General features: G+C 36.2%; 1 protein-coding gene and 1 pseudogene across 1 annotated transcript; one reads left to right on the top strand and one right to left on the bottom strand.

The window, feature by feature from the left end:
- Positions 1-3,443: 3,443 nt before the first annotated feature.
- LOC120157494 lies at positions 3,444-10,713 on the top strand (annotated as a pseudogene).
- A 13,278-nt stretch (positions 10,714-23,991) lies between these two features.
- On the bottom strand, positions 23,992-24,670 carry LOC120157578 (WEB family protein At1g75720-like). The gene is made up of 2 exons (XM_039168671.1): positions 24,530-24,670; positions 23,992-24,462 (listed from the first exon to the last, which is right to left on the bottom strand). The coding sequence occupies exons 1-2, from the start codon at positions 24,650-24,652 to the stop codon at positions 23,992-23,994; spliced, it is 594 nt and encodes a 197-aa protein (XP_039024602.1). The 5' UTR covers positions 24,653-24,670.
- Between the last annotated feature and the right edge of the window lie 502 nt (positions 24,671-25,172).

The raw sequence follows: 25,172 nt of genomic DNA, 5'->3' as shown, positions 1-25,172 counted from the left end.
TTCTGCATCTCTCTAGCCTTTACAGGTCAAGTCATCTTCCCCAATATCTGTTCATTTTCTGATTATCATTCAATTTTGTTCTTAGGTTTTCTCCCTTATTGATGATCAATTGTTTTGCTCTCTGGGTTTTTCTTTTTACTTGTTTATCTCCATCCTTAGTTGATTTGTTGGTCTGGGCTTGCTTGTAACATGTTGTTATTTGGCTTGAACTTAGTTATAATTGATGGTTTTGATGGGTACTTTTTTTTAACTATTTTATGAAATTTTCTGCTATAATTTATTTTATCTTTTATGTTTGGTGGTGAAACAAACTTAAGTTATGCATTTAAGACCAAATTTAAGGATCCGTCTACTGAAAGGTTTCCTTCTTTGTCTTTATATCCATGGATGCTTCGACTTAATAGGTTTTCTTTCGTTTCAATAAGTGTGTGATGAGTTTCATTTATTGTAAAGAATTTTCCTCTGAATTTTCAGTGATCTTTTCTGAGTTTTATTCTCTGAGTTTCTCACATAATCTGGTCAGCTTTCTCTCTCTTTTTTTTTTGCCTTGGAAATATAGTTTGACCTGCATATCTATGTAATTATGTTTTTGTTCTTGAATGATCTCAGTATGATCATGTTTTATTGAGCTGCTAGTCTTGCTGGTAGATGAATTTTGATTAGGTCATCTTGTGCTTCTGATTTAAGCTTTTATGTATGGGTATTGGGATCTTTTATTTGGTGTGTTTATTATTATAAGCAATTCTTTTTTCTTGTGTTTGACATAAGAGTTCACTTCATTAATTTGTCTTTGAGATTTGTTTGTAGAAATTATGGCTATTTATCCTGTTCTGGAAGAGTTTACTTCATTAATTTGTCTTTGAGATTTGTTTGTGGAAATTATGGTTATTTATCCTGTTCTGGAATTGTGTTCATCCACTATCTCTTGAGCCATTTTTTTTTCTTTCTCCAAATGCCATAAAGAAGGTCCTTTTCTCCCGTCTGTATCATGGATAGAGAGAGAGTGACCTTGTGGAGACCACTCTAGCTTAGCCTTATTTCCCATCATCATCACTCTTCAAAATCACCCGCCCTTCTTCTGCTAAAAGTTAACTTTTCAATTTTCATATGCAAAACCTTGCTATTTATTGGGTCCTTGGAACACTCAAAACTCGAACTAATATGGTCATATTTTCCATTTTGGTGAAGCCTTAGATGAGGCAATTAATCAAGTAAGCTAGCTCCAACTGTGCCCCTAAAACTATTATTTTCATTCCAGTTTGTAAGCAGTGTGCCGATTAACACTGAGTTGTCAGCCGAAATAGGGATTAAATTATAAAATTTAAGGGAGATGAATACATATTATTAATATAAAATACAAATAAAAAATCTAAAATATATAATAATATAAAATTTTAAAGAGACAACTACACCAACCGCTTCCTCAATCCATCCTTGAGCCGGTGTACAAGAATTTTGGCTCTTCATTGCTGTTGAATTTTAGCTAGTGCCATCATCGGTTGATAAGTGCCAACAACTGGCATCACCCCACTAGGGGGAACACTTGGAATTTTTATGGGTCCACCACAAAAGATCATTGCAACACAATGATCAGATCCAATCTGAATTCCTCATATTATAGATCTTCTAAGAGAATCGGTTTCAAGTATTTTTAATAAACGGCACAAAAACATCATGCATGATGTTGTTGAAGAGAATTTTTATATTATAGATATATGTCTCCTCTAGTGTGTCCTTTGGCATCTAAGTTGCAATCACTTTGTTTCACTTAACTGAAAGATTTTCCTGTATCTTGTTCATTTCAAGAACTTTTGGCTCTTCATTGCTGTTGAATTTTGATCAACGGGACATAATCGATTTCGAGTATTTTTAATAAACGGTACAGAAACATCATGCATGATGTTGTTGAAGAGAATTTTATGTCATAGATGTGTGTCCTTTGGCATCTAAGTTGCAATCAATTTGTTTCACTTAGTTGAAAGATTTGCTTGTATTTGTTCATTTCAAGAACTTTTGGCTCTTCATTTCTGTTGAATTTTAGCTAGTACCTTTTCTGCAATATTTTCTCTCATCTCTGTTGCTTTTTTATTGGCAGCGTTTGATCTAGCCTTGGATTATTGATTTCATTCTGGGAGTATTGGACTTTGATTTGTTTGAAGCAGTTAAGTATCTTGTCCCGAAGTTGCATAATATTTTCAAAATCAACTGGGCACAACATGCTACAATGCATTATTTGTGGAATATGCATGATAAATCACTAAGCTTCTCCTTTATCTTTGATGTTATTCAAGCATGAGTTATGCCTTCGCTTTTTTTCTTTACATGCTTGAATTCTTGATGCTTGAAATAGAAATTTGGTCATCAAGCTCTGGGCAAATTTGGCATCATCTGTGTAGAAGATCTCATCCACGAGATAATGATTGTGGGACCTTTTTTGAGGAGGCCAACAACTTCCTCTGTCCATTCCAGCTCAAGGCACCATTGGGTGGTCTGAAAAAGAAGAGGAACCACTATGTCGAAGGAGGAGATACCGGCAACCGTGAGAATTACATCAATGAGTTAATTAGGAGAATGAATTAAAATATAATTTGGATTTAATCCCGTCAAAACTAGTTGTTTTTGTCTATTTGGAAGGTCTCTGATTGTAATTTCTGTTGGAAATTAGAAATAATTTTGTTTAAGAAAAACATGGATATTGCTTTATGCTGTCATTGTTCTACTTTGGGATTGAGCTTTCTCGATGTTCTTTGCTTCTAGTTTTACTGTTAATACTTGATATAGTATTTAATTTGATATTTGAATTTTGAAGAATTCTTTTTTATAAATAAACGTTATAAATATTAAAATTATTCAAAATGATAAAAAAGTAAAAATTAGTTAAGATTTAAACAAAAGTTTACATCTAATATTTTTATATAAATTATGTTGAATTAAAATTTTAATATATTCTTAAAATAAATTAGATAAAATTTAATATTAATTAAAATTAAAATAATACATGATATATTTAAATAATAAAATGATATATTATCGATAAATTTTCATATAAATAATTTTTATTTAAATATATTATCGATGAATTTTTATATAAATAATTTTTATTTAAATAATTAGAATTTCACTTGTTAAAAAATATAAAACAAGGTTAATTTGGTAAAATATACATTCCAGTAATCTTTTATTCCTTCAACCAAACACTCTAATCTTACATTACTGCCAAACAAACCAAACAAAGTAATGTAATATTCCCAGTAATGTATTAGGTAATGTTACATTCCGGTAATCTTATTCCCACTGGTAATCTTATATTCCGTGAACCAAACGTACCTTTAAGACCAGCCGTCTTTCCCTAGTCTTAAAGGGTATTATTGTCCCGTCGCATTATTTTGGTGCCCTAAACGCAACGGTTGGCCAAACACACAATAGCAGGAGATAAACAAGAACACGGGACGATCGCAATCATTTTTCTTTCCAATTTGTCTCCATTGCAGGGGATAAGGATTATTCCTTTGGTGTTCGATTTTATTAGAGATCCGCGAGGGGTTTCAGTTGCAAGCTATTGGCAATGGGAGTGCCAGCGTTCTACAGATGGTTAGCGGAGAAGTATCCGCTGATTGTGGTGGACGTTATCGAAGAAGAACCGGTGGTTATCGACGGCATAGCCATTCCTGTTGATACGAGTAAACCTAATCCAAATAAACTCGAGTACGATAATCTTTATCTCGACATGAACGGGATTATTCATCCTTGTTTCCACCCCGAAGACAGGGTAACCTTCTCAACACATTCAAATTTTCGTAATTCCTATCTCTTTTATTTCTTTGACCTTTTCAGAACTGAACTAATTTGGCTTATTCGATGTCTTGTGCAACCTTCACCAACCACTTTTGATGAAGTTTTTCAATGCATATTTGATTACATTGATAGATTGTTTGTTATGGTCCGTCCTCGAAAGCTTTTGTATATGGCTATTGGTAAGTAGTGCTTGTTTTAGGTTGTAAGATGTATTTTGACGTGCAGATAAATTGTATTTATGTTTATCTGGAAACATATGCTAGATGGAGTTGCCCCTCGGGCGAAAATGAATCAACAGAGATCTTGGCGTTTTAGAGCAGCTAAAGATGCTGCAGAGGCGGTATGTTATCTATCTTTTTTTGTTGGGTATATATTTGTGCTCACTATGAAGGCAATCTGCATCCTGGATAAAATGTTAGACCATCGAGATATTTAGGTATTGGTATTTCATATTCTCCCTCAGTTCAGTAGTAATTTTGTTCTTGTGAACTTTCCTATTGCAGGCAGCTGAAGAAGCACGACTGCGAGAGGAGTTTGAGAGGGAGGCAGAAGACTCCCTCCTAAAGAGGAATCACAGCTTTTTGATGCAAATGTTATTACACCCGGCACTCCATTTATGGCTGTTCTGTCAATTGCTTTTCTTTCAATTTTTAACTTTTATGCGATGTTGGATATTTTACTCATTTATAGGAATAAGTTGATGTTACAAGTGAAATGATTTTGTCTTGGAAAGATGTTTTTATCATTCTATTATCATGTTCCTTCTCAGCCCAAAAGTAACAGGGTTTATGGAATATTCTCAGATTGTCTTCACCCCTGGACAAGATAAATGCTTCCTATGTGGCCAGATGGGCCATGTAGCGGCAAATTGTGAAGGAAAGGCAAAGCGGAATAATGGGGAATTTGATGAGAAAGCTGATGGAAAAGAGGTGGCCAGAAAGCCATACCAGGTTGCTTTTTAATTGAATATACAGCTGAAATGATTACAATGAAATCTTTGGATAAATTACAACTTTATATCTGCTTAATCTTTTTGCAGTTTCTGAACATATGGACACTTAGGGAGTACCTGGAATATGAGATGAGAATCCCCAATCCTCCTTTTGAAATTGACTTAGAACGCATATTGGATGATTTTATATTCATATGCTTCTTTGTCGGCAACGATTTTTTACCTCATATGCCTACACTAGAGATTTGTGAGGTTTGTATATGGTCGAAGTAATTATTCTACTGCTGGGTTGTGCTTTTATATTGGAAATTTTTAACGGACATTTTAGGATTCTTATATCAACCCGAGGTTTTAATGGGAGGCCTTCCTTTTTCCAATTTGTTAATTTACAGGGTGCAATCAACTTACTAATGGCAGTATACAAGAAGGAATTCAAATCGTTTGGTGATTATTTGACTGATGGATGCAAGGTGTCTGTTACTCTTTTTTGCATTTTCCGGTATTATTCCATTGATCAAATCTTATCTTCTAAACTAATGCTTTTGACTGCATGATTTTTATTTCAGCCAAATTTGAGCAGGGTAGAGCATTTTATCCAAGCTGTGGGGTCCTATGAAGATAGAATATTCCAGAAAAGAGCACGATTGCATCAGGTTTGTTTTGAGTTTAAGATCAGTATGATTCTGTTCAACTTAAACAAAAAAAATAGCTTATGTTTTGCTTTATTCCACGATTCAAATTATTCTGTGAAACTTGTTCATGGTCTTGTTTAATTTTTCATTTAGAAGGTTGTGTCTTGCCTTGTGATTCTGCAGTCCCTTATTTATGTGGCCATGTTGTATTTATTATGTGTTCAATCCTCCTTCGGTGCTCGTGCAAGAGGTTTCATTATCACACTACTCTTAAAAGTGTTAACTATCATGATTGGAATTCTGAAAGGGGACTTGTCTATTATTCTTTGGTGGCAAAATTGCCTTTTGTGTGATTGAAAGCATCCTGGTTAAGGATGTAACAACACTTTCTGGTGTTTGCTCATTTAGTTGTTTTAACATGTCTATGGGAATATATGCTCCTTCAAGTAACCATCTGACTTGAGGATTATTGGGATGAATGTATTAAGTATGAACAAAGTTCATTCTTTTTGCCGGTAAAAGAATTCAGTAGTAATCTGTTCTATGCTGGCATCATACAGCGTCAAGCAGAAAGAATCAAACGAGAAAAAACGCAAGCTAGAAGAGGAGATGATGCACAGCCTCAAGTTCAACCTGATTCTCTGGTTCCAGTTGCTAGATTTTATGGTTCCCGTCTTGCCTCTGGCCCTTCACCTACTCCGTTTCAGCAAACAATGGAGTCTAATGGTAATGGATCCTCTGGTCGGCCGCACAAGGTGCAACGTTTATCATCAGCGGTCACTATTGGTGCTGCTATTGTTGAAGCAGAAGATAGTATTGAAACAGATGTATGTTTTCCTGCTCAGGAGAGGCAATTTAATATAATCTGACTCCTTCAGCCATCTTAAGGACTCATATTCCATGGGCTAACCTATGAATTGATGTTATTGTACTTTCGGTGTAATTGGTTTCTGGTAATAAATCTTTGGGGCACTCTTTTCCTCCTTCCAATGTCCTTTGAGCTACTTCGTAGTTTGATGGTTATGAAGGGGGTTTTTAACGAGGCCTCCTATTTTTATCAAAAAAAAAAAAAGAGTATTAGTTATCCCACTATATGTTTTTTTACCGGACGACACTTAATGCTGTTTCTTTCTTACCGTTGGCATCAGGCTAATGAGAACAAAGAAGAATTGAAAACAAAACTTAAAGAGGTGATCCGTGACAAATCTGTTGTTTTTAATTCCCAAAACCAGGAGGAAGATAAGGTTTGAATATATTCTTAATCAATTTATGATTTTGTTTGAATCCTGTTTCTACTAATATTTTGGGTGTAGACAGTCGTCAGATTAGGAACTCTGTATATATATATATTCTATTTTAGAAATGCATACTGTCCCATTCCTTCATCTCAACCAAGTGGAAGAGAATTCATATTGATTTGTAATCATATGCAAAATTCAATGGGCTTTACAAAAGACTCGTAGGTTTTTGGCAGTTGAGATATGTTTGGACACAGAATGTAGCCTTAGCATAAAGAACTCTGCTGTTTCTGTCTTTTCTCATAATTTCTTTTCCATTTTAGTCCATGAATCAGTTATTTTATCTGCTCATATGGTTGATTGCTCTTGTCAGATTAAACTGGGAGAGCCTGGGTGGAAAGAAAGGTATTATAAAGAAAAGTTTTCAGCAGAAACTCCAGAAGAAATGGAAGAAATACGAAAAGATGTTGTGAGTTAATGAATGAATCTCTATGAGGATGCTGTCTATTATATTTTTTAAATTATTCCATAATTATCTTAAAAGGAGCTTCATTTATGTAGGTTTTGAAGCTCACAGAAGGTTTATGTTGGATCATGCATTATTACTATGAAGGTGTTTGTTCGTGGAGGTGGTGAGTTTCTTTTACATAGTCATCTTATTCCTTTTGAGATCTATCCGAGTTGAATTTTTAAGCCTTATTTGGTGAAAATGATCAATTGACCAGGAGCTCATCTTTCTGCTTTAATAGACATTCTTTAAGTTGTCATTGTGCTGCCCCTGAATTTTGTTGTTTCAGGTTTTATCCTTATCATTATGCACCTTTTGCATCTGATTTTACTGATCTTAGCCAGCTAGATATTCAGTTTGAGCTGGGTTCCCCTTTAAACCATTCAACCAATTATTGGGTGTATTTCCTGCTGCTAGGTCCTGTCACCTGTTTGCACTTTGTTCTCCTTGTAAGTTTTTAAGTAAGTATGATTCTATCATATATTTCTTTTGCAGTTCCCATGCACTTCCCGTAGAATATAGGAAGTTGATGACTGATCCGAATTCACCTATTATTGATTTTTATCCGACTGGTATGCAATTTGCTGAACAAACAAGCTTCATATGTATTTCTTCCTTAAGATCTGAAATTTGAACACGCTCTTTATCAGATTTTGAAGTTGACATGAATGGAAAGCGTTTTTCATGGCAGGTAGGTTCATTTTTCACTCTCATTTGGTTTAGTTTCATATGCCAAGTGGTTTATATATAGCCTTTTTTACTGAACTGGAACGTTAATAATCTATTTATTGTTGCTTTCTGAAGGGTATTGCAAAATTGCCTTTCATTGATGAACAGCGCCTTCTCGCTGAGGTTGCACAAATAGAACATACGTTGACGGTATGGCTCTTTATTGAAGTCATAATTTCATTTCATTAATAATCTTTATGCTCTTGCCGGATTTTTAACTAAATGCTACAATCTTATGCAGGATGAAGAAGCACAGAGAAATAGTACAATGTGTGACATGCTTTTTTGTGGCAGCTTCACACCATCTCTCGGAGCAAATATTTTCTCTTAACAATCATTGTAAACAATTGCCAGAAAGACAACGAATTGAAGTCAAGGAGGAAGTCAAACCTGATATGAGGTGGGATATAATCTAGTATTCAAGCCATCTTGACTACTTTCCATGCTAGTTGAATTTAAGACCTGCCCCACTTTTTTCTGATTTATTTAGGTCTACATGCAGTGACGGGATGAATGGTTACATATCCCCTTGTGCAGGAGAAACATTGCCTCCTATATTCAGGTCTCCAATCAAGGATATGGAAGATATTTTGGCCAATGAAGTCATGTAAGTTTCAATTATTGATGCTCAGTATATTTATTGTTCATATGCTTTGGGCAGTTTATTAATTGAAGAATACATTAATGTTCTTTTGGATGCCTGCTTTACAGATGTTGTATATATAGACTTCCAATAGCTCATAAGCATATCACCCATCCTCCACTGGGAGTTGTATTCCCTTTGAAGGTATGTAGCAGCCGTAGTTCTCTGCTTAATGGTAAATGTATTTGTTTTTTATTTTCTTTCAAAGTAGCTCTGTATAACCTGTATTTTAATATAGTTTTACCTGTTCTGTATCATCTTAACTTGTGTGTTACTTGGTAAACTGAAGAATTAAGTCCCAAGTTTTTTAGTAATGGATTTTGTACTGAGTTTATATTTATTAAACTGTTTGATATATAGTAAAAAATTATGTACCAAATATAGTCATGTTGTTTGATTATATTAAATTTTAATTTTTGAATATTCCTTATTCCATAAGGGGGTGGGGGATTTATTGCAGATATAAGTTATTGAAAAAAAAATCAATTTACTATTTTCAACATTAATTGATAGGTAATCATCTTGTCATTTTCAACGCTTTTTTGTGGAAAATTTTTAGCAAGTAAAAATTTAAAATGGTTATCAAACAGTTAAAAAATCAGGTGTTTGAGCATTTCATTTTAGTGAAATGAAATTTTCAATGGTTTATCAAATCCATCCTTACAGCTGAGTTTTGTTTGCACCTGCTTAAACATATTCTTTATGAAGTTTCTTGTTTACAAACTCAAGGAGTCCTAGATAGCTACAAGCAAATTTTAGTATAAAAACAATGTTAGGTTTGCGTTATACACAACACCCCCCCCCCAAAAAAAAAAACCCAAAAGAGAGGAAATAGAATTAGGATTATCTCTGTCTGAGCAAGCTTGCCTATTTTACAAATGGAGGAAAAATGCTTGTCGTGATTGATTTAGCCATGAGACATATTGATATTTTTCAACATTGTGGTTCACAGATGGTGCAACTTGGTGATTTAAAACCTGAACCTGTGTTATGGCATGAAGATTCTGGGAAGAGACCTTGGGATGGAAGGCAGTCTGATCATCAAATGGATAGGTCAGTATTCAAAAGATCGATCTTTGTTTCTGAACTTTCCTTTTTTCTTTCCATAATGCATGTCATTCACGGCTTGAAAACATTTACTGCATATTTAACATGTTTTGCCCTTCCAGGCGTAACTAGTCTGGTTCTCTTTCTGGTCATAAGCTTGGGGATGCATCACACAGACTTATTGCTAATAGCTTACAGTCGAAGATGGATCGTAATGGGTTCAACAATAATATGCAGGCTCCCTATAATCCACCAGTAAATTCCTATGTAAATTATGGGTTTAATAACCAGGGACAGCCTAGTATGGTTCCTAGACAAGATTACCCCGGTGCAGGTTACCCATTTTCTCAGAATCCACCTTCACGGGGCATTCGAATTCTCACAGCAACCATAACTACCAAATAAATAACCAAGCAGCGGCCAATAACATGCACTACCCTCCAAGACATCATCAGGATGATGGATCAAGGCACATTCCTACGGCACAAGTGTCAACTGAGGCTGATATCTATCCTTCTCATCCAGGTGGTTATGACGGACACCGCGGGTATCAGGGACCTGAGAAGAGTAGCTATCAGCAGTGGAGTGGTAGAATGGCTCCGCAGGCTAATCAAAATGTTTCTGGAGGGTATGGCTTATATGAACAAGGTGGAGTTGACCATCAGCATCAAAGAGGTAACCAATCATATCATCATCATCAGAGAGGAGACTATGAAGAAAGAGGAAGCCAGCCACACAGGGGCAATCAACAGTACCATGGCAGCAACCAACAGCAAAGGAGTAATCAACAACAGAGGGGAAATCCGTATTCAGCACTGGATAGGAGAGGTCATCGGAGGTCCCTCAACCAGTGAAAGGTGAAGCTCATCTAACTGCTATTAGCTAGTCTGATGTTTTAGTTGTTGTATGATACCTGGCTAGGGATTTCCTTCTGGAAAACGAATAAAAGTGGATAATTGTTGTCAAGCATCATGTAGTATTTGCTTCATTTTCTTTGTTTACCCGTGTTGTCTTCTTGCATAAGATTTAGTGTAAAATTACATGTTAACTTTCAAGGTGGAGTTTGTACTCCATTTTGGCGATAAAGCAGTCTATTGGTTTTCCCACCTGTCATGATTGACTTTGTACCCATAAATGTCTTCAATAATATTAGTGTTTTGTATGTTGAGTACTATTTATGTGAAATTAATAAATTTGTTTTTCTTTCGTTGGAAGTTATCGAAATGATTAAACTAGAGAGAGAAAATAGTTTCGTTTTATTTTTGGATGTGGAGAGTAACGTAAATACGGCCAAGATTCTGAGGTAATAACGGTTGCAGCATGTCTGACCTGGCTCCTGCGCCTCCACTTTAGGTGGAGAGATTATAATTTATACGCATTCTTTAACTGATGTTTTTCACGAAAAATCATCTATACCTTATATATTTTTCTGTCAGACACTTTTTAGATTATTTTTCTTGATCTAATACCCTTTGCAGTAAGGCGCGCCTCTTGCAACGCGTTTTATGTTGATATGGCGCCACGTGGGTAAAGCGCGCTCCCTAATGCGTGCTTTATGTTGAGTTGGGATACACGTGTGTAAAGCGCGGCCCCTGCGGCGCGCCTTACCTTTAAATCTGACACGCATCAGAAATGCGCCTCTTGCGGCGCGCCTTACCTTTAAATCTGACACGCATCAGAAATGCGCCTCTTGCGGCGCGCCTTAGGTTTAATTATTCACTTACCCCGACCATTCACACCCTTACCTCTCCCTATAAATACTTCCATTCTCAATCACTTTTATCACACCAAATTCTCTCAATTTCTCTCAAATACTCTTATATTCTCTTATAACTGTTTAAGGTATATTTTATTATATTTAATATTTTGTTTTTAATTTATTTAAGTATTTAATTTATTTAATATTTTATTTAATTATTTTTTTTGCAGATATAAAATGGAAGACAGTCTACTTCGGTTGGATGAAAATTATATATTACGAAATTTTGCTGATACGGTAACATTTTAACGTTTTAATTTAATTTAAATTATTAGTTATAATTTATTTATTTATTTATTTAATGCATGATTATTAGTTTAAAAATTAATTTTTGTAATTATTTAATTTTAGGAGATAGACCGTGTATTATATCCTTTTATTATGAACCTTAAGTTAGTGATACATAGCCGTGTCTTGCCGTATTTAGTAGAGGCTAGATTCGATCACATAGGTAGATATGAGGGTCACTGTAATATAGAACCAGACCTTATTGCTGCCTTAGTGGAGCAGTAGAGGCCGAAGTCCTATACATTCCATCTTCCGTGCGAAGAGTGCACTATTACACTTGAGGATGTTTCTATGCACCTGGGATTTCCGGTAGATGAAGATGTAATATCGGGGATGACGCACGGTTCATGGACTACTTTGTGCCAGGAGTATCTAAGACGTGTCTCGGAAAGTTTTAACAGTGGTCAGATACCGTTAAATTGGTTATATGCCAATTTTCGGGAGTTGAGCGAGGAAGCCTCTGATGATGAAGTTAAAATGTATGCACGGGCATGCATATTGCAGTTGATATGAGGGTTGCTGATGTCGGACAAATCACATAACCAAGTTCACTGTATGTGGTTGCGACATCTTGCCGACTTTCATCTGGCCGGATCACTCGGTTGGGGCTCGATAGTTTTGGCTTTCCTGTACAGGGAGATGTGTCAAGCCACTGACTATAGGAAAAATACTATCGGCAGATGTCTCCTGTTGCTGTAGTCTTGGGTATGATATCGATTTCTCTTTTTATGTCCCGTTGTCAAGAACTCATTCGTATTTCCACTACTATTGAGGTAATTATAAAACTGATTTTATATATTAATCATTTTATATAGTGTATAATAAATTTTTTCCTTGAATATGTGGTCTACTGATAGGAAAAATCATCAGGAGCTACCTGATGATTTAAAAAAGAAATTAGGGTGCTAATCGATCAGAAGGCTGTCACATATGTATGCATTTTAATGTTTAAAAATCGATTTTAGATTATAGTTATATAATTAGATTATTATTTTGATAAAAATTATATATATTTGTTTTAGTTTGAATGAGTGTCATATTCTAATGATGATGTGAAGATTGTGATCCCACCTGAGTTGAGAGGCCCATCAGATGTTTGGATGGCGATGGTCCCTTTGATTTGTTATGCGATCATCGAGTGTCACTCCACTGATCGCGTGCTCCAGCAATTTGGTTGTTTTCAACCAATTCCGGAAGCACCTCACAATATGGACGAGTTGCATAGCACAGATAGACGAGTTGCATAGCACAGATAGACGAGTTGCATAGCACAGATAGACGCAACAAGACCGATACAGATTGGCTAGTAAGGCATCATGAGTGGATCGTGTTGTGAGGATCGACATCGGCGCCTTCACCGTAGAGAGCCCATTTTTACTTACCTCTTGATGGTTGCTGACGGTTATTATGAGTGGTTCAATAGGAACGGGAATCCGTTTCTGCTTTCTGAGGATGCACGAGGGTGGACCTTTCAGCGACGTTGACAGAGACGTTCACTGACACAACACCATCATCCCCCGACTCGTGGACGGAGAGCAGATGCTTTCGGTTCATCCTCAGCTGCACCAGCATGACCTTCACAGTAGCCATCGTCTACAACGACTTACATACCGCAACCATATGTGATGTCACCATCGCCATTCCCTTACCCGATGCCGCCGCCGCCACCGTCACAGAGTTTTATGACCCCTCTTGAAGGATATTATGGGTCTATGTTTACAGATCCGACTTGGGGTTTATATGTCCACATTTTGGCGGGTTCAGTCTCATCACCCATGGTCGCAGCACAGACACCTCCTGTACAGTTTTCACACTCAGCGATGTCTGGGTTTTATGAGTTTTCCCAGTTTTCGCAGACCAGTGGGATAGTCAGTCATACACCTCCAGGGTCCTTATTCTATGGAGGTGCTTCATCGTCATCAGCTCCTCATCAACCTAATGTAGCTGCTCACGACGACGACGACGATGATAATGGTGATGACAGCGAGGAGTCACAACCAGTGATACAAAAAAATCCTCCTCGAGACCGACATCCACCTCCCTGCGGAACATATTCGCGTCGCATGCATCGATATATTTTGTTTTTTTTATTATATTTGTATTTAGTTGTTTATTGGATTTTTTTATTGTAATTTTTTTATTTATCATTTAATAATTACTTTATTTCATTAATTTGGTTTGATTTATTTTAATTTTTTTGTTAAATTTGTTGGACTTTTTGTTAATGTATTTTGGTTAATTTTGTTTATTATCATTTAATATCAGTTATTGTAATTTGTTTATCATTTACCATTTAATACTTATTGTAAGTTTGTTGTATTTAAAATTATATTCAAATACCAAATTGTTATTAGTTTGATAAAATTTAATAATTGTGTTCGATAACTTTCTTCAGTTGATCACTTATTATCTCTTTTATTATAATCACATATAACGCCATCGTCCAATCTCATATTCTTGTATCGTTTTTTTAATCTTCATCGGTGGTTATCGAATGACATTAACTTGAAGTAAATGCAAATTAAAGAACAAGAATTCTTATTTGATAAACAACTACATCAGTTCCTCATCAATTGTTACTTGATAACAGCAGAAGTGGACATGTTTTTCTAGTGTGTCCTGGGTTTCTTCAATGCCCACATCTTCTGTCTTGTCTAGATCTTTCTCAAATATCCATATTACAATGAATTCGATTGGATTTTGAACGACCACGCTCCCTCAATAAAGTTGGATTTGGTATAATCGAAAGCCAATCCTGAATCTCATCAGGGTCTGTCATTACCTATGGGGGAAACTCAAATTCATATACCTTAAAAACTTCAGATAGTAGGTATACGGGATCCACAAAATAGTTAGTCTTGACGTGTATGCGAGCAAGCTGGTATCACATGAGAGCATGGATACTTCAGAGCTTGAAAAAACCCGCAGTCGCATGTTTTGTCTCGTAGATTTACTCTTAACGACACAACTTCAATCCCTTGAAGAGGTCACGTCAACCCTGTGACACGAAACATTTCATGTCTTCTAGAGAAGCTTGTTACAGACATTCCATTTGATGCAATAATTTTTTTTGTAGATCTGCAACTAATCTAGGGTGATAGACATGACCGTCTTGCATCCAGGTTTGAGCTTGTCCCCCGAGCTTCACAAAAAGCGCCCCCCAAACAAAAATATATAGTTTTTACCAAAGCTGCTACAGGTAAGTGACGTGCACCCTTTAAGGTTGAATTGATTGCCTCAGCCAAGTTGGTCGTCGTGTGTCCATATCGATACCCACCATCATATGCGTTCGTCCACATTTCTTTATCAATGAGGCTAATGTAATCGTATTCTTTCTCGTTTTTCGCCCGCAAATCTTGAAGCATTGATTCAAACATTTGAGGAAGTAGTTCGTAACCTGATCAAAAAATGTATAACTTACTAACTTGCTTTCTTTGCAAAATTAAAATGATCAAAAGAAAACAAACTACATCAGTTTCACTTACCCATGCGCACAATTAATTGACGCTCATCATTCTTCTTGTACCTTCCATGGTAGTTCGCAGCAATGTGTCAGAGACAATACCTATGTTGGACAAAGGGTGGTTGCCACATTGGACCCAAAGACTCCATTGTTGCTTTGATCCCAGCTCTGCGATATGAAATGACACAGATTTTTCCCCTCGTGATAACATGTACACGTAAGTTTCAGAGGAAAAAAACCCAAGAATCTGTATCTTCTCCTTCAACAAGAGCAAAAGCAACTGGAAGAATATTGCGATTGTCATCTTGGACAACTGCCAATAATAAAACTTACTTGTATTTTCCATACAAGAAAGTCCCGTCGATCTGGACCACATGCTTGCAATATTTGACAACATTATCACACTGTGGGTAAGTCCAAAAAATTCGGTAGAATTGACATCGATCGCGAAGAACTCGATCATTATGGTATGCATAGGAGGTTTCAAAGTCCACAATTATACCATGATTCAACTTCCGCACCAGCCTAAACCAGCCTAGAAGTTCGTTGTAAGATGCATCCCATTCGCCATGAAGTTTGACGATGGCATTTTGTTTTGCCAACCAAGCTTTTTTATAGGAGACAGTGTACCCATACTGCTATTGTATATATGAAATCAACACAACAACATCTATATGAGAGCTTGCTTTTACCATGGGCATGATGGCTTGTCATATCACTTCAGAGTCCAAGTTGGGATGATCTTGGTTGACCCCTCCAACACAACATGTGTGAGGACTGTTGTATACTGTTAGTTCCTATATGTTGTTTTTCCTCTTCCTCTTCGATACACGAACCATCCAATTGCATCCGTTTTCACGTCAGGCACAGTAGCATACATATTTTTCTGTCGTGGACCAATCGACTCTCAATTAAACAGAATTACAGATATTGTAATTTTTATAGCCATCATCGCTTATTCTTTGCTTGAAAACTAAACCCTAAAGATAACTCACCATTATTTATTGATGAGTAATATCCATAGTTACCGAGATGAGGTATATCCGCAAATTCTGGCTTGTACATTGCACCATAATCAGCTTCATACATGTGTATTGGAGGGTCAACTTGTGCCACATTTGAGGGAACTTCATCTACATCATCATCGGAGTTGAATTGCGGTGATTCTGGGTGAATGAATAGTCCAGTCTCAGCACCATCCGCACTAGGCTCACGAAGTGGTTCTTCTGGTGGAGATGATGGTTCCTCCATGCTCTCCACATTTAGGTCGAAGAACCTACTACTTGCACGTCTTTCCCTTAAACTAGAAGGCATATCGACATTGAGATTGAAAAAGCTTGCAGTTGAATGCCTCCCCCTGTAGCTTGAAATCATCGTATCAAATGGAAACTGCACAGATTGTTGCGTCGATGGCATCTCCATATTAAGGTCAATGAAATTTGCAGATGAATGTCTTCCCCTTGAACTGGACGCGATGTTGCCATACGGATTGTTCGTGGACCCACCTCGGTACATATCGTAAGGAGTTACGGATGAATATCTCCCCATTGAAGTTGATGTGACGACACCATGGTGCGGATTTCCCATTATGGCATTAAAATCATTACACATTACTGTAGTCGGGCTGTCAACTTGATCAACTTGTTTAGCTAGCCCATAGTGGGAGCTTAATGACTGACTCCAAACAGCACGCACTTAAACAAACTTTGCATACATTTCAATATCGGCGTCTGAATAATTACTTTGAGAATCAACCATCATTTCAACATCATCATTGTTAGATAGTTCGAACGCTGTATAAGTTAATGGCAACAATGATGTTGGAAATCTGTACTGCAACGACGACATTCTTCTACTACTTCCAACATGAACCTTCCTCGAAATCTTCGTTATCAGCTCCTCAAGAGTTATATTTCTCTTGAATGATATTTTAACATGCTCATTTGATACGAAAACAACATCGGTTTCATCTTCTTGAATTTCTCCATCATAATAAACAATAGCTGAAAGTCGCGTCATTCTTAGAGTTTAAAAGTGCGACAATATTATATCTGCAAAAAACAACTGAAACAAACCTACTTAAATAAATAATATATGAACGAAAATATAACACAATAAAATTTTTACACATAAACGTAAATAATTTAAATAATATAATTTTATATTATTACATGTACTGCAAAAATATTTCGACGTATGCTCCCGCTTTCCCCTTGAACTGGCACAGAAATTAATTGAAAACAATTAGTATAATATTTTTTTCCAAATAATCATAATAAACAATAAGTATAATAAAAAAATATTATAACAAAATTACCTTAAAACGAAAGATTGAAAGAACTTATGAATCAAATATAAGATGATTGCCGGGTGTTATTTACTAGTTGAAAGGATTGTTGTATTAATTTCTCGGTTGAGAGGGAATTGTGAGAGAGTTTACGGGGAGAGGGCTATTTATAGCCGAGAGAGGATGCTTTAAAGCCGAGAAGTTCGGGTAAATTATGCATGGCGCGGTCCCTCCACCGCGCCTTGCATTATGCATGTCTGATAATTGAGCATGTGATAACTGAAAAGCGCGGCCTTTGCCCCACGCTATAGCCCTACGTGGCGTAAGGTGCGCCGTAGGGGCCGCGCTTTAGACACGTGTGTCCATGTCAGCATAAGGCGCGCTGCAGGGAGCCTGCCTTACCCCACGTGGCGCCAGATCAGCAAAAAGCGCGCTGCAGGGGGCGCGCCTTACTGCAAAGGGTGTTAGATCGGGAAAATAGTCTGAATGGTGCATGACAGGAAAATATATAGGGTATAGGTGATTTTTCGGGAAAAATGCCTTCTTTAGCTTTAAATTTTTAGTGACGGATTTTGAGATCAACACAGTAAAAGTTAGTAATCACAGTGACCCCACAAATGTTCAAGTCTTAGGTTAAAGACCCTTTTAAGGTGTGTTTTTTTAATGGGACAATGAGGGTTACTGCTCATCATTCACCTTCACAATCCTCCTTTTGCCTCTTATTCTTTTCATGCATGGATTTGCTTATATTCATTTATGGTAAACAAACCAAGACACACATATACACTTGTATACATAACTTGTTCATGAGAAAAAATAGGTTGGGATGATTATAAATAATTTATTTATTTTTAATTTGAACGGAGAGTTATAATTGATTGTTCTATAGATGAGATAAAGAGGAATGAGGTGAAGAAAAATAGTGAGAAGCTGAAAAAGAACATGTGGGAGAGAGAAAAAAAATATCCCTTCTTCAACTATGCATAGCAAATAGATATGACTATTAGATAGTAGATTTGATTCTGACTGATCATGCTAGATCTGCCATTGATATTGTCAAGAGATTGCAACTGGTTGGAGGATATGAAATTTCTGAAGTTTTTAGGAACTCTGAAGGCTCTAATCAGTGGAAGAGTTCCTCCTAAGGTCTTGATTGGCAAAAGATTGATAGTAGAGGTATTGCTTGTTGAGGAAACTCGGAGGAAGTTAACACTTGCTCCCTTGATTAAGGAAATGTCATAAAGTGGCTTAATCTAAATCTTACGGAAGAAGGCATTTGTTGATGAAGCAATCTAACCAGATTTGTTTCAACACCTATATATATATATACACACAATAGATAAGAATTATTGACACTTTGATGATATAGAGAGAAAAAATGACAATGAAAATATTACTCGTAGAGAAAATCTAAAAGAAGTATAACCATAAATTTTCCTACATACATATAAAAGAAATTAGAATAAACAAACAACATATAGCGAGAAGTGATGTGAGCACAATACAAATGATTTGGGTTGGTGTTTGCCGGTGCACTTGGAGACTTCCAAAATAGAATAAACACACCTCTTTTAAAACCTCGGAACTTTTTTTTAATATTCACAATGAATCACACACATGACAGCCCCAGGGCATCTGGAAAGAGGCAAAGCAAAAACCTTAGAGAGAGAGACTACAAATTTACAATGTTGGCTCAGAGTGAAAACCTACGACAAAGACCAAAAAAACCCTACAAGCCTCACCTCACAACGTCCTGCAATGAAGCTCTTTAATCGATTCCGCAAGTTTCTTATGCGTCTCTTGTTTTCTTCTCTTCCTTCCGGTGGATCTTCTTGCAGCAAGTCCTCAAGTGCTTCTCCCAAGCAAAACAACAGCGACAGGTTTGATCCACCTAAGCTTTCATGCAGCTCTTATTACTCTTCCCATTCCCATTACACTGAGGCCATCGCTGATTGCATTGAGTTCTTCAATAAGTCATCACTAGACGGGATTTTGGAGGCTCCAAAATCTGATGTTTGGGTTTAGTTGCTTTTTGTTTGAGTCCAAAAATCTGATGTTTCGGTCTTGTTTTATTCTCTTTTTTTGCTGGAAATTTATTTTTGTCAAAGCAGCTTTTTTGAAAGAATCCGACCAGTCTCTTCCTTCTTGGGTTACGAATCTATACCATAGAAAGAGACATTGGAAAACTTGAAATTCATGCATGTTTGTTCTCTGTTTGTACAGTGAGAATATCTTCACGTGAAAAATATTGTCTGTTTTTTCAGTTTTTTTAATTTGATTTTCATCAGATTCGAACTTCAAATCGGTTAAATATAACCAACCAATTTATTTTAGTTCAATGAAACTGTAACACCCCAATTTAGGGGTTAAATTTAAGAAATTATAAAGTGGTGGATTTAATTGGTAATTTGGAAGAAAATTGAGTATTAAATTGTAAGATTTTAAAGTTGAAGACCGTTTTAAGAAGTGCATGAAATTCAGTTGCTAAACTCATAATTTTACCATTTTTCTTTAGAAGTTAACATAAACTCCATTTCCCGTGTATTTCTGCAGAAATACTCATAATTTCTCTCTCGGTCAACAACTTTCAACTCCGATCTACTCACCGTCCGACCGATCGACGAGCCGAAACCACCATCGTGTCCGTTGTCGAGCGAGGAACAAAACCCTTCAAACATTTCGTCGTGAATCGTCGTCGTTCGTTGTTAATTTCAGTCGGAAGTATCGTCGGTAATAACTCGATTTCAATTAGTTTTTCGTCGATTCACGACGATCTGATGATCTGTTTACGACACCTCCCGCACCATCATTTTCCTTGCATCATTCCGAGTCCGCCGATGTCATCCTTGGTCTCCGTCGACGGCGGCGCGTGAGGAGGTGAAGCGGTCAAAGTTTTCGATTCGTTGAAATCGAGCTCTCCGCCGTTCAAAAATTTGAACCGAGTTTTGTAAGTATCTCGAAATCGCTTAAAATAATTTTTAGGAATTTTTTCGGGAATTTTCCAACATCAGGGTACTGTTCACGCGACGCCACTGCGCATGGGGAAGAAGAAAATGACCGGTTTTGCTCCTGTTTTGACCGGTTATAACCCGTTTACCCAACCTGTTGACCCGACCCGATCCGTTGACCGGTGTTGACCACAACTTTGACCAGGCATTAAACGACCTTTGACTTTGACCGAGTATACCTATCATGATATTTTTCGGCGTTCCAAATCCGATTCCGCAGTCCGTTTTTCGAAATTCGGACTCGAAGGCTTCGAAATTTTCAGTCAAACCCGTTGACTTTGATTTTGACCGAAAATTTCAAATTTTTGAAAAGTCATATTTTATGCTTTCGACGTCTTGAATCCGAATCTGAAGTCCGTTTCGCCAAATTCGAACCCGGTAAGCTGTTTTTCACTGATTTATCACTCGATTCGATCTATTTATCGTAATTAAGCTCCGTTTTTTATATAATTTCTGTTGGTATGAATCCGATGAATATTGGAAGATGATTTCAAGATCGAGGGCGTTCGAATGAAATTTTATGATCGATCAATATTACACGAAAATCGAGGTAATACTTTACTACCTCTTTATGCTTTATAAAACATGTTGGTATTGGTAAATGCATGAATGGAAATGTTTGGTCTCATATGTGTAATTAATGAAGATCTACATTTGATACAAATACGGTAGCAAGTAGGTAACTGAATATGGCTCATATGACTATTATAAAAGATTGAGGAATTGTTAGAATTAAATTACAAGTTTGTGATTGGTGATAAAGAAATCAGCCCTGGATTTGTAACTTATATTTTATATCATCAAATGTTAAATGTTAAAGGTACTTGGATGAGAAATTATGAGAATACTTCTGTAGGGTAAAATTACGAAAATACCCTTATGTTGTAGGATTTCAAAAATTATCCCTGAAAATTGGTTAATAACTCTGAAAGAACATATTGATATGATATAATTATAGATGTGCATAAGAAATGATAGTTTTGTTTAGAAAATTTGGATAACTGGTTTTTATCGCTAAAAAGGGTTTGTGCAAGATACTAGAAGTTTGTTAAGGAATAATTTCAAGATCAGAGAATGTTCGGGAAAGCAATTAATCATAGGATCTCTAAATTATAATTATTTTCGTTAAGAGCTAATATCGAAATTATCTAGTTAAGAAATTACAGAAATGCCCTTAAGAGGTAGAATAGTCTGAGTTAACCCTGAATGAAAAAATACTTAGAGGATTCATATTTAACTCGATTAAGTACGGATTTGATTATTAAGATCCTGATTTAGTGCAGAAAAATTTCCTGATATTCCGTTTGTAAAATCTGAGAAGGCACTTGACCCAGAAATATCCGAGTTATGAGTAAATACCTGCAGAATAATTTGTCGGGGTTGTTATGTTGTCAGAATTGTTCGAAAAGACTGAAATAAATGATAAGATTGAATTTAATAGTAAGATCAGACGGAAGGAAATGATTAAATTACACTGAATCTGTACAATGATCAAAATACCCTTGTAATGGAAATGACTTAAGAATATCACCAAGCTCATGAATGATTAGATATCTTTGAGCTCTGTAATGATTGGAATAAACTGAACACCAAAATGACTAAAATACCCTTATGGCCTATACTAAGTAAATGTCTTGGATTAATTAAGGAATCCAAATAAACATGGATGTGGTACTGCTCTTAAAAGTTACATATCACATATTAAGCCGAGCAACCAATGCTAGTGTTATATCAATACCTGAACGACATAGATGTCACTTGAATGCGTGTTTGTATTCTCAAGTTTGGCTCGATGATAATTTTGGAAGTATTCAGCTCAGCTCAACTCTAGATCGCATTCAACAGTAAGAATTTGATATTTGTTAGACAAATCAACCACGAAGACCAAATTGAATTGAACGGAAGTACAATATGTATACGAAATTCAAAAACGTCTGAATTACCTTAGAAAACCCCGAAGCATCTAAAATGGACTTGAATGCTAAGTGAAATAAGTAACCTCAATGACTATGGATTAAATAAGTGATTTGGATGAGTCTGAAAACGTTAATGAACATACATGATGTAATGTTCTTATGGGTCATGAACTACAAATCAAGCACGACAGCATTTCATGATATCGTGGTCGTGGAAGCGTGGAAACAAAATTAAGAGCATTGGTATATTTGTTAGTTTCTTTAAGATCTATTCAGCGATGATTCCGAAGATGATCTATGGATAAGAATTTTTGGTAATAAAAAGTAAATACCCTGAAAGGATAATGAATTGACCAGTTGACAAGCATTAGTTCTAGGAACTATTCATCTAGAGTTGTTAGAAAATCCGATTAATCGACATAGAGTGTAAATGTCCTGAATCTTCATTTCTTCCTTATTGGCTCAAGTCATATTCTGAATAACTGATGATTTCGTCAGTTATTGAACTCTTCCAATAATGATTCTGAATTCCAATGTTCTATCGGTATACTGAATATCTGTGTTCCTCTACCTGTTAAGATTATCCAATATCTTTGAATAATATCTGTAAATTCTGGTGTGTTCCCTACTCACATGAATATTTTATATGATTTTCGACTTGAATTCTGATATGATATCTGACATAGATTCTGATCTGATACTTGACTTGGATTTTGATCTGATATTGGACCTGAATTTTAATATGATATTTGACATGAATTATGCTTTGATTTTTTATATATTCGTTTACGGATGGAACATGTTTTATTTGGGGGTATTATTGGAGGAAGAATAACTGAAGGCTCCTCGGCTTTGTGTTCAGGGCCTTACTTGTCGGCTCATCGGCTGTGTGCTCAGGGCCTTACTGGACGTGACGGGGTTGTATGGTTCTGGGGAACCTACACATTTTGTACGTGACGGATGGGGGTATATATATGTATGTTTTAAGAAGATCTGAAAAGTTACATGGTTTTTTGGAACACACTAGATAACCTATTCTGATCTTCTGAACTCAGTCATCCGAAATATTTCTCTAAACTGAAAGCTCATTGTCCGTTACCACCTGAAATATCAGTAGGATCTCTGCTCAGCATAAAAGTCTGTAAATGTTCAGAAACAATAAGGATATATAAATATATATCTGTATCTGCACGTTCATCAGCATCATATGATATTTCTGTATTACTGAGCTTTCTGAAGCTCACTCTATTACGCAACATTGCAGGTTAAAAGAATTGTACCAGTGCAACTATCGTCATCAATATAGGAGTTCTTCCGGCGTTGATTTCAGAGAATGATACATGTGATTAGGGGGCATGTAATTGTATTTTGTTTTATATATGAGTCTGGAAATCTGTTTTATTTTTAAATAGTGACAAATGATTTTATAAGTTTACATATTCTGATAAAAAGTTTTAAATTTTCCGCTATTTTTACTGTGGGTCGCTCCAGTGGCCCTAATGTGACAACCCAGATCGGATCAGGTTATCCGCATCGGTCTGGGGTTACATAATCTAAGAAAAGAGGTATAATCAGTCCAAATTTGCCAAGAAAATGAAGCAATATATGTGAACTTTATTAGATAACTCATGAAAACATCACACCCTTCTTGTACCTTCATAGATGTGTTACAAAAGAAATATGAAACCTCTAAGGAAGAACAAGTAAAATCTCAGAAAAGTTGGATCTATGAAATTATTGGGGTTCCTTTTTTCTTGGAAAATAAGCCTCCAATCAAAGCAATCAATGGCTTCTTATTCTTTCTTAGTGAAGGGTGTCTATCGAGTTTTTCCACGCCTTGTGGACCGATAACTCGAGTTAAAGAAGGTTGATTAGCAAATGCCACGTATCTATTCTTTTGAAACTCAGTAGTTCCTTCATCAGAGGTTTTTGTTTCATGGAGCTCATATCTAGCCGAGCCTGGGACGATCCTGACATCTTCCATCTCAAACTCCATCATTGGTTTCTTGATATCTCCTTCTTTCATTAGCTCCAGTTCTCTCTTTCTTCTTTCAAGCTCTTCTTTGAGAGAGCTCAGACAATTCGCCATCACCATACTCTCTTCTCTAGCCTTTTCAAGGTTATATTTCGTCTCTTCCAGTTCAGCCGTAACAGTTACAAGGCTGGAGGAACCTTTCTCAGAAGCTTCACCATTCACCTGTCGCAAATGAACACAGTAAACTAACAGTTACGGGTTTATCGAGATGTAAGAGAAAGAGGGTTACCTGTTGGCTGAGCTTGGGGGCATAAATTTGGCCGGCTAAAACAAACAAGGCAACGACTTCTTTAACAGAGTTGAAGGGTGGGGTGGTGTCGATTTCTGCCCTATTCATCATCACAACGTCCATCCTTATGATGAAGTGATTATTCTGGGGGAGGATATTAAAGAAATATAAAATGGAGGGAAGGGAGCTTCGTTGCTTGGCGTCCACTTCACTGGAATGTGATCAGACAATACTCATAATATATGGGCTTCGACTGCAGACAGGGAGTGTTTAACTATTCCCAACGGATCAAAGGACCTGCCCCTCTACTGTTTCAGTTTCAGGGCCCTCCCGTACCATTGCTTTACTATCCCTCAATGCCCTATTTTCACTAACCCAAACAATATTATTTAATACACTTGGAATCTTCATCTCCCTCCACTTCAAGCTTTATTACATGTACATATCAATTCTGACTTTAAACTTTACCATGTAATTTTTATTCTAATATATTCTGATTATTAATTTAATTATATCAAGTTTAAGTCTTATTATATATAAATATTACATGTCAATGTCGATATAAATTTTATTCAAGCCTTGTCATATTCATGAATCTGTATGAAAATGACTTAAACTTACGAATGTGATTGTAATTATAATT

The sequence above is a fragment of the Hibiscus syriacus genome, unplaced genomic scaffold, assembly GCF_006381635.1.
Source record: "Hibiscus syriacus cultivar Baekdansim isolate YM2019G1 unplaced genomic scaffold, ASM638163v2 tig00111273_pilon, whole genome shotgun sequence".
In the NCBI taxonomy this organism is placed as follows: Eukaryota; Viridiplantae; Streptophyta; class Magnoliopsida; order Malvales; family Malvaceae; genus Hibiscus; species Hibiscus syriacus.
The sequence above is the reverse complement of the archived record's forward strand: the minus strand, read 5'-3'. Positions and strand labels throughout refer to the sequence as shown.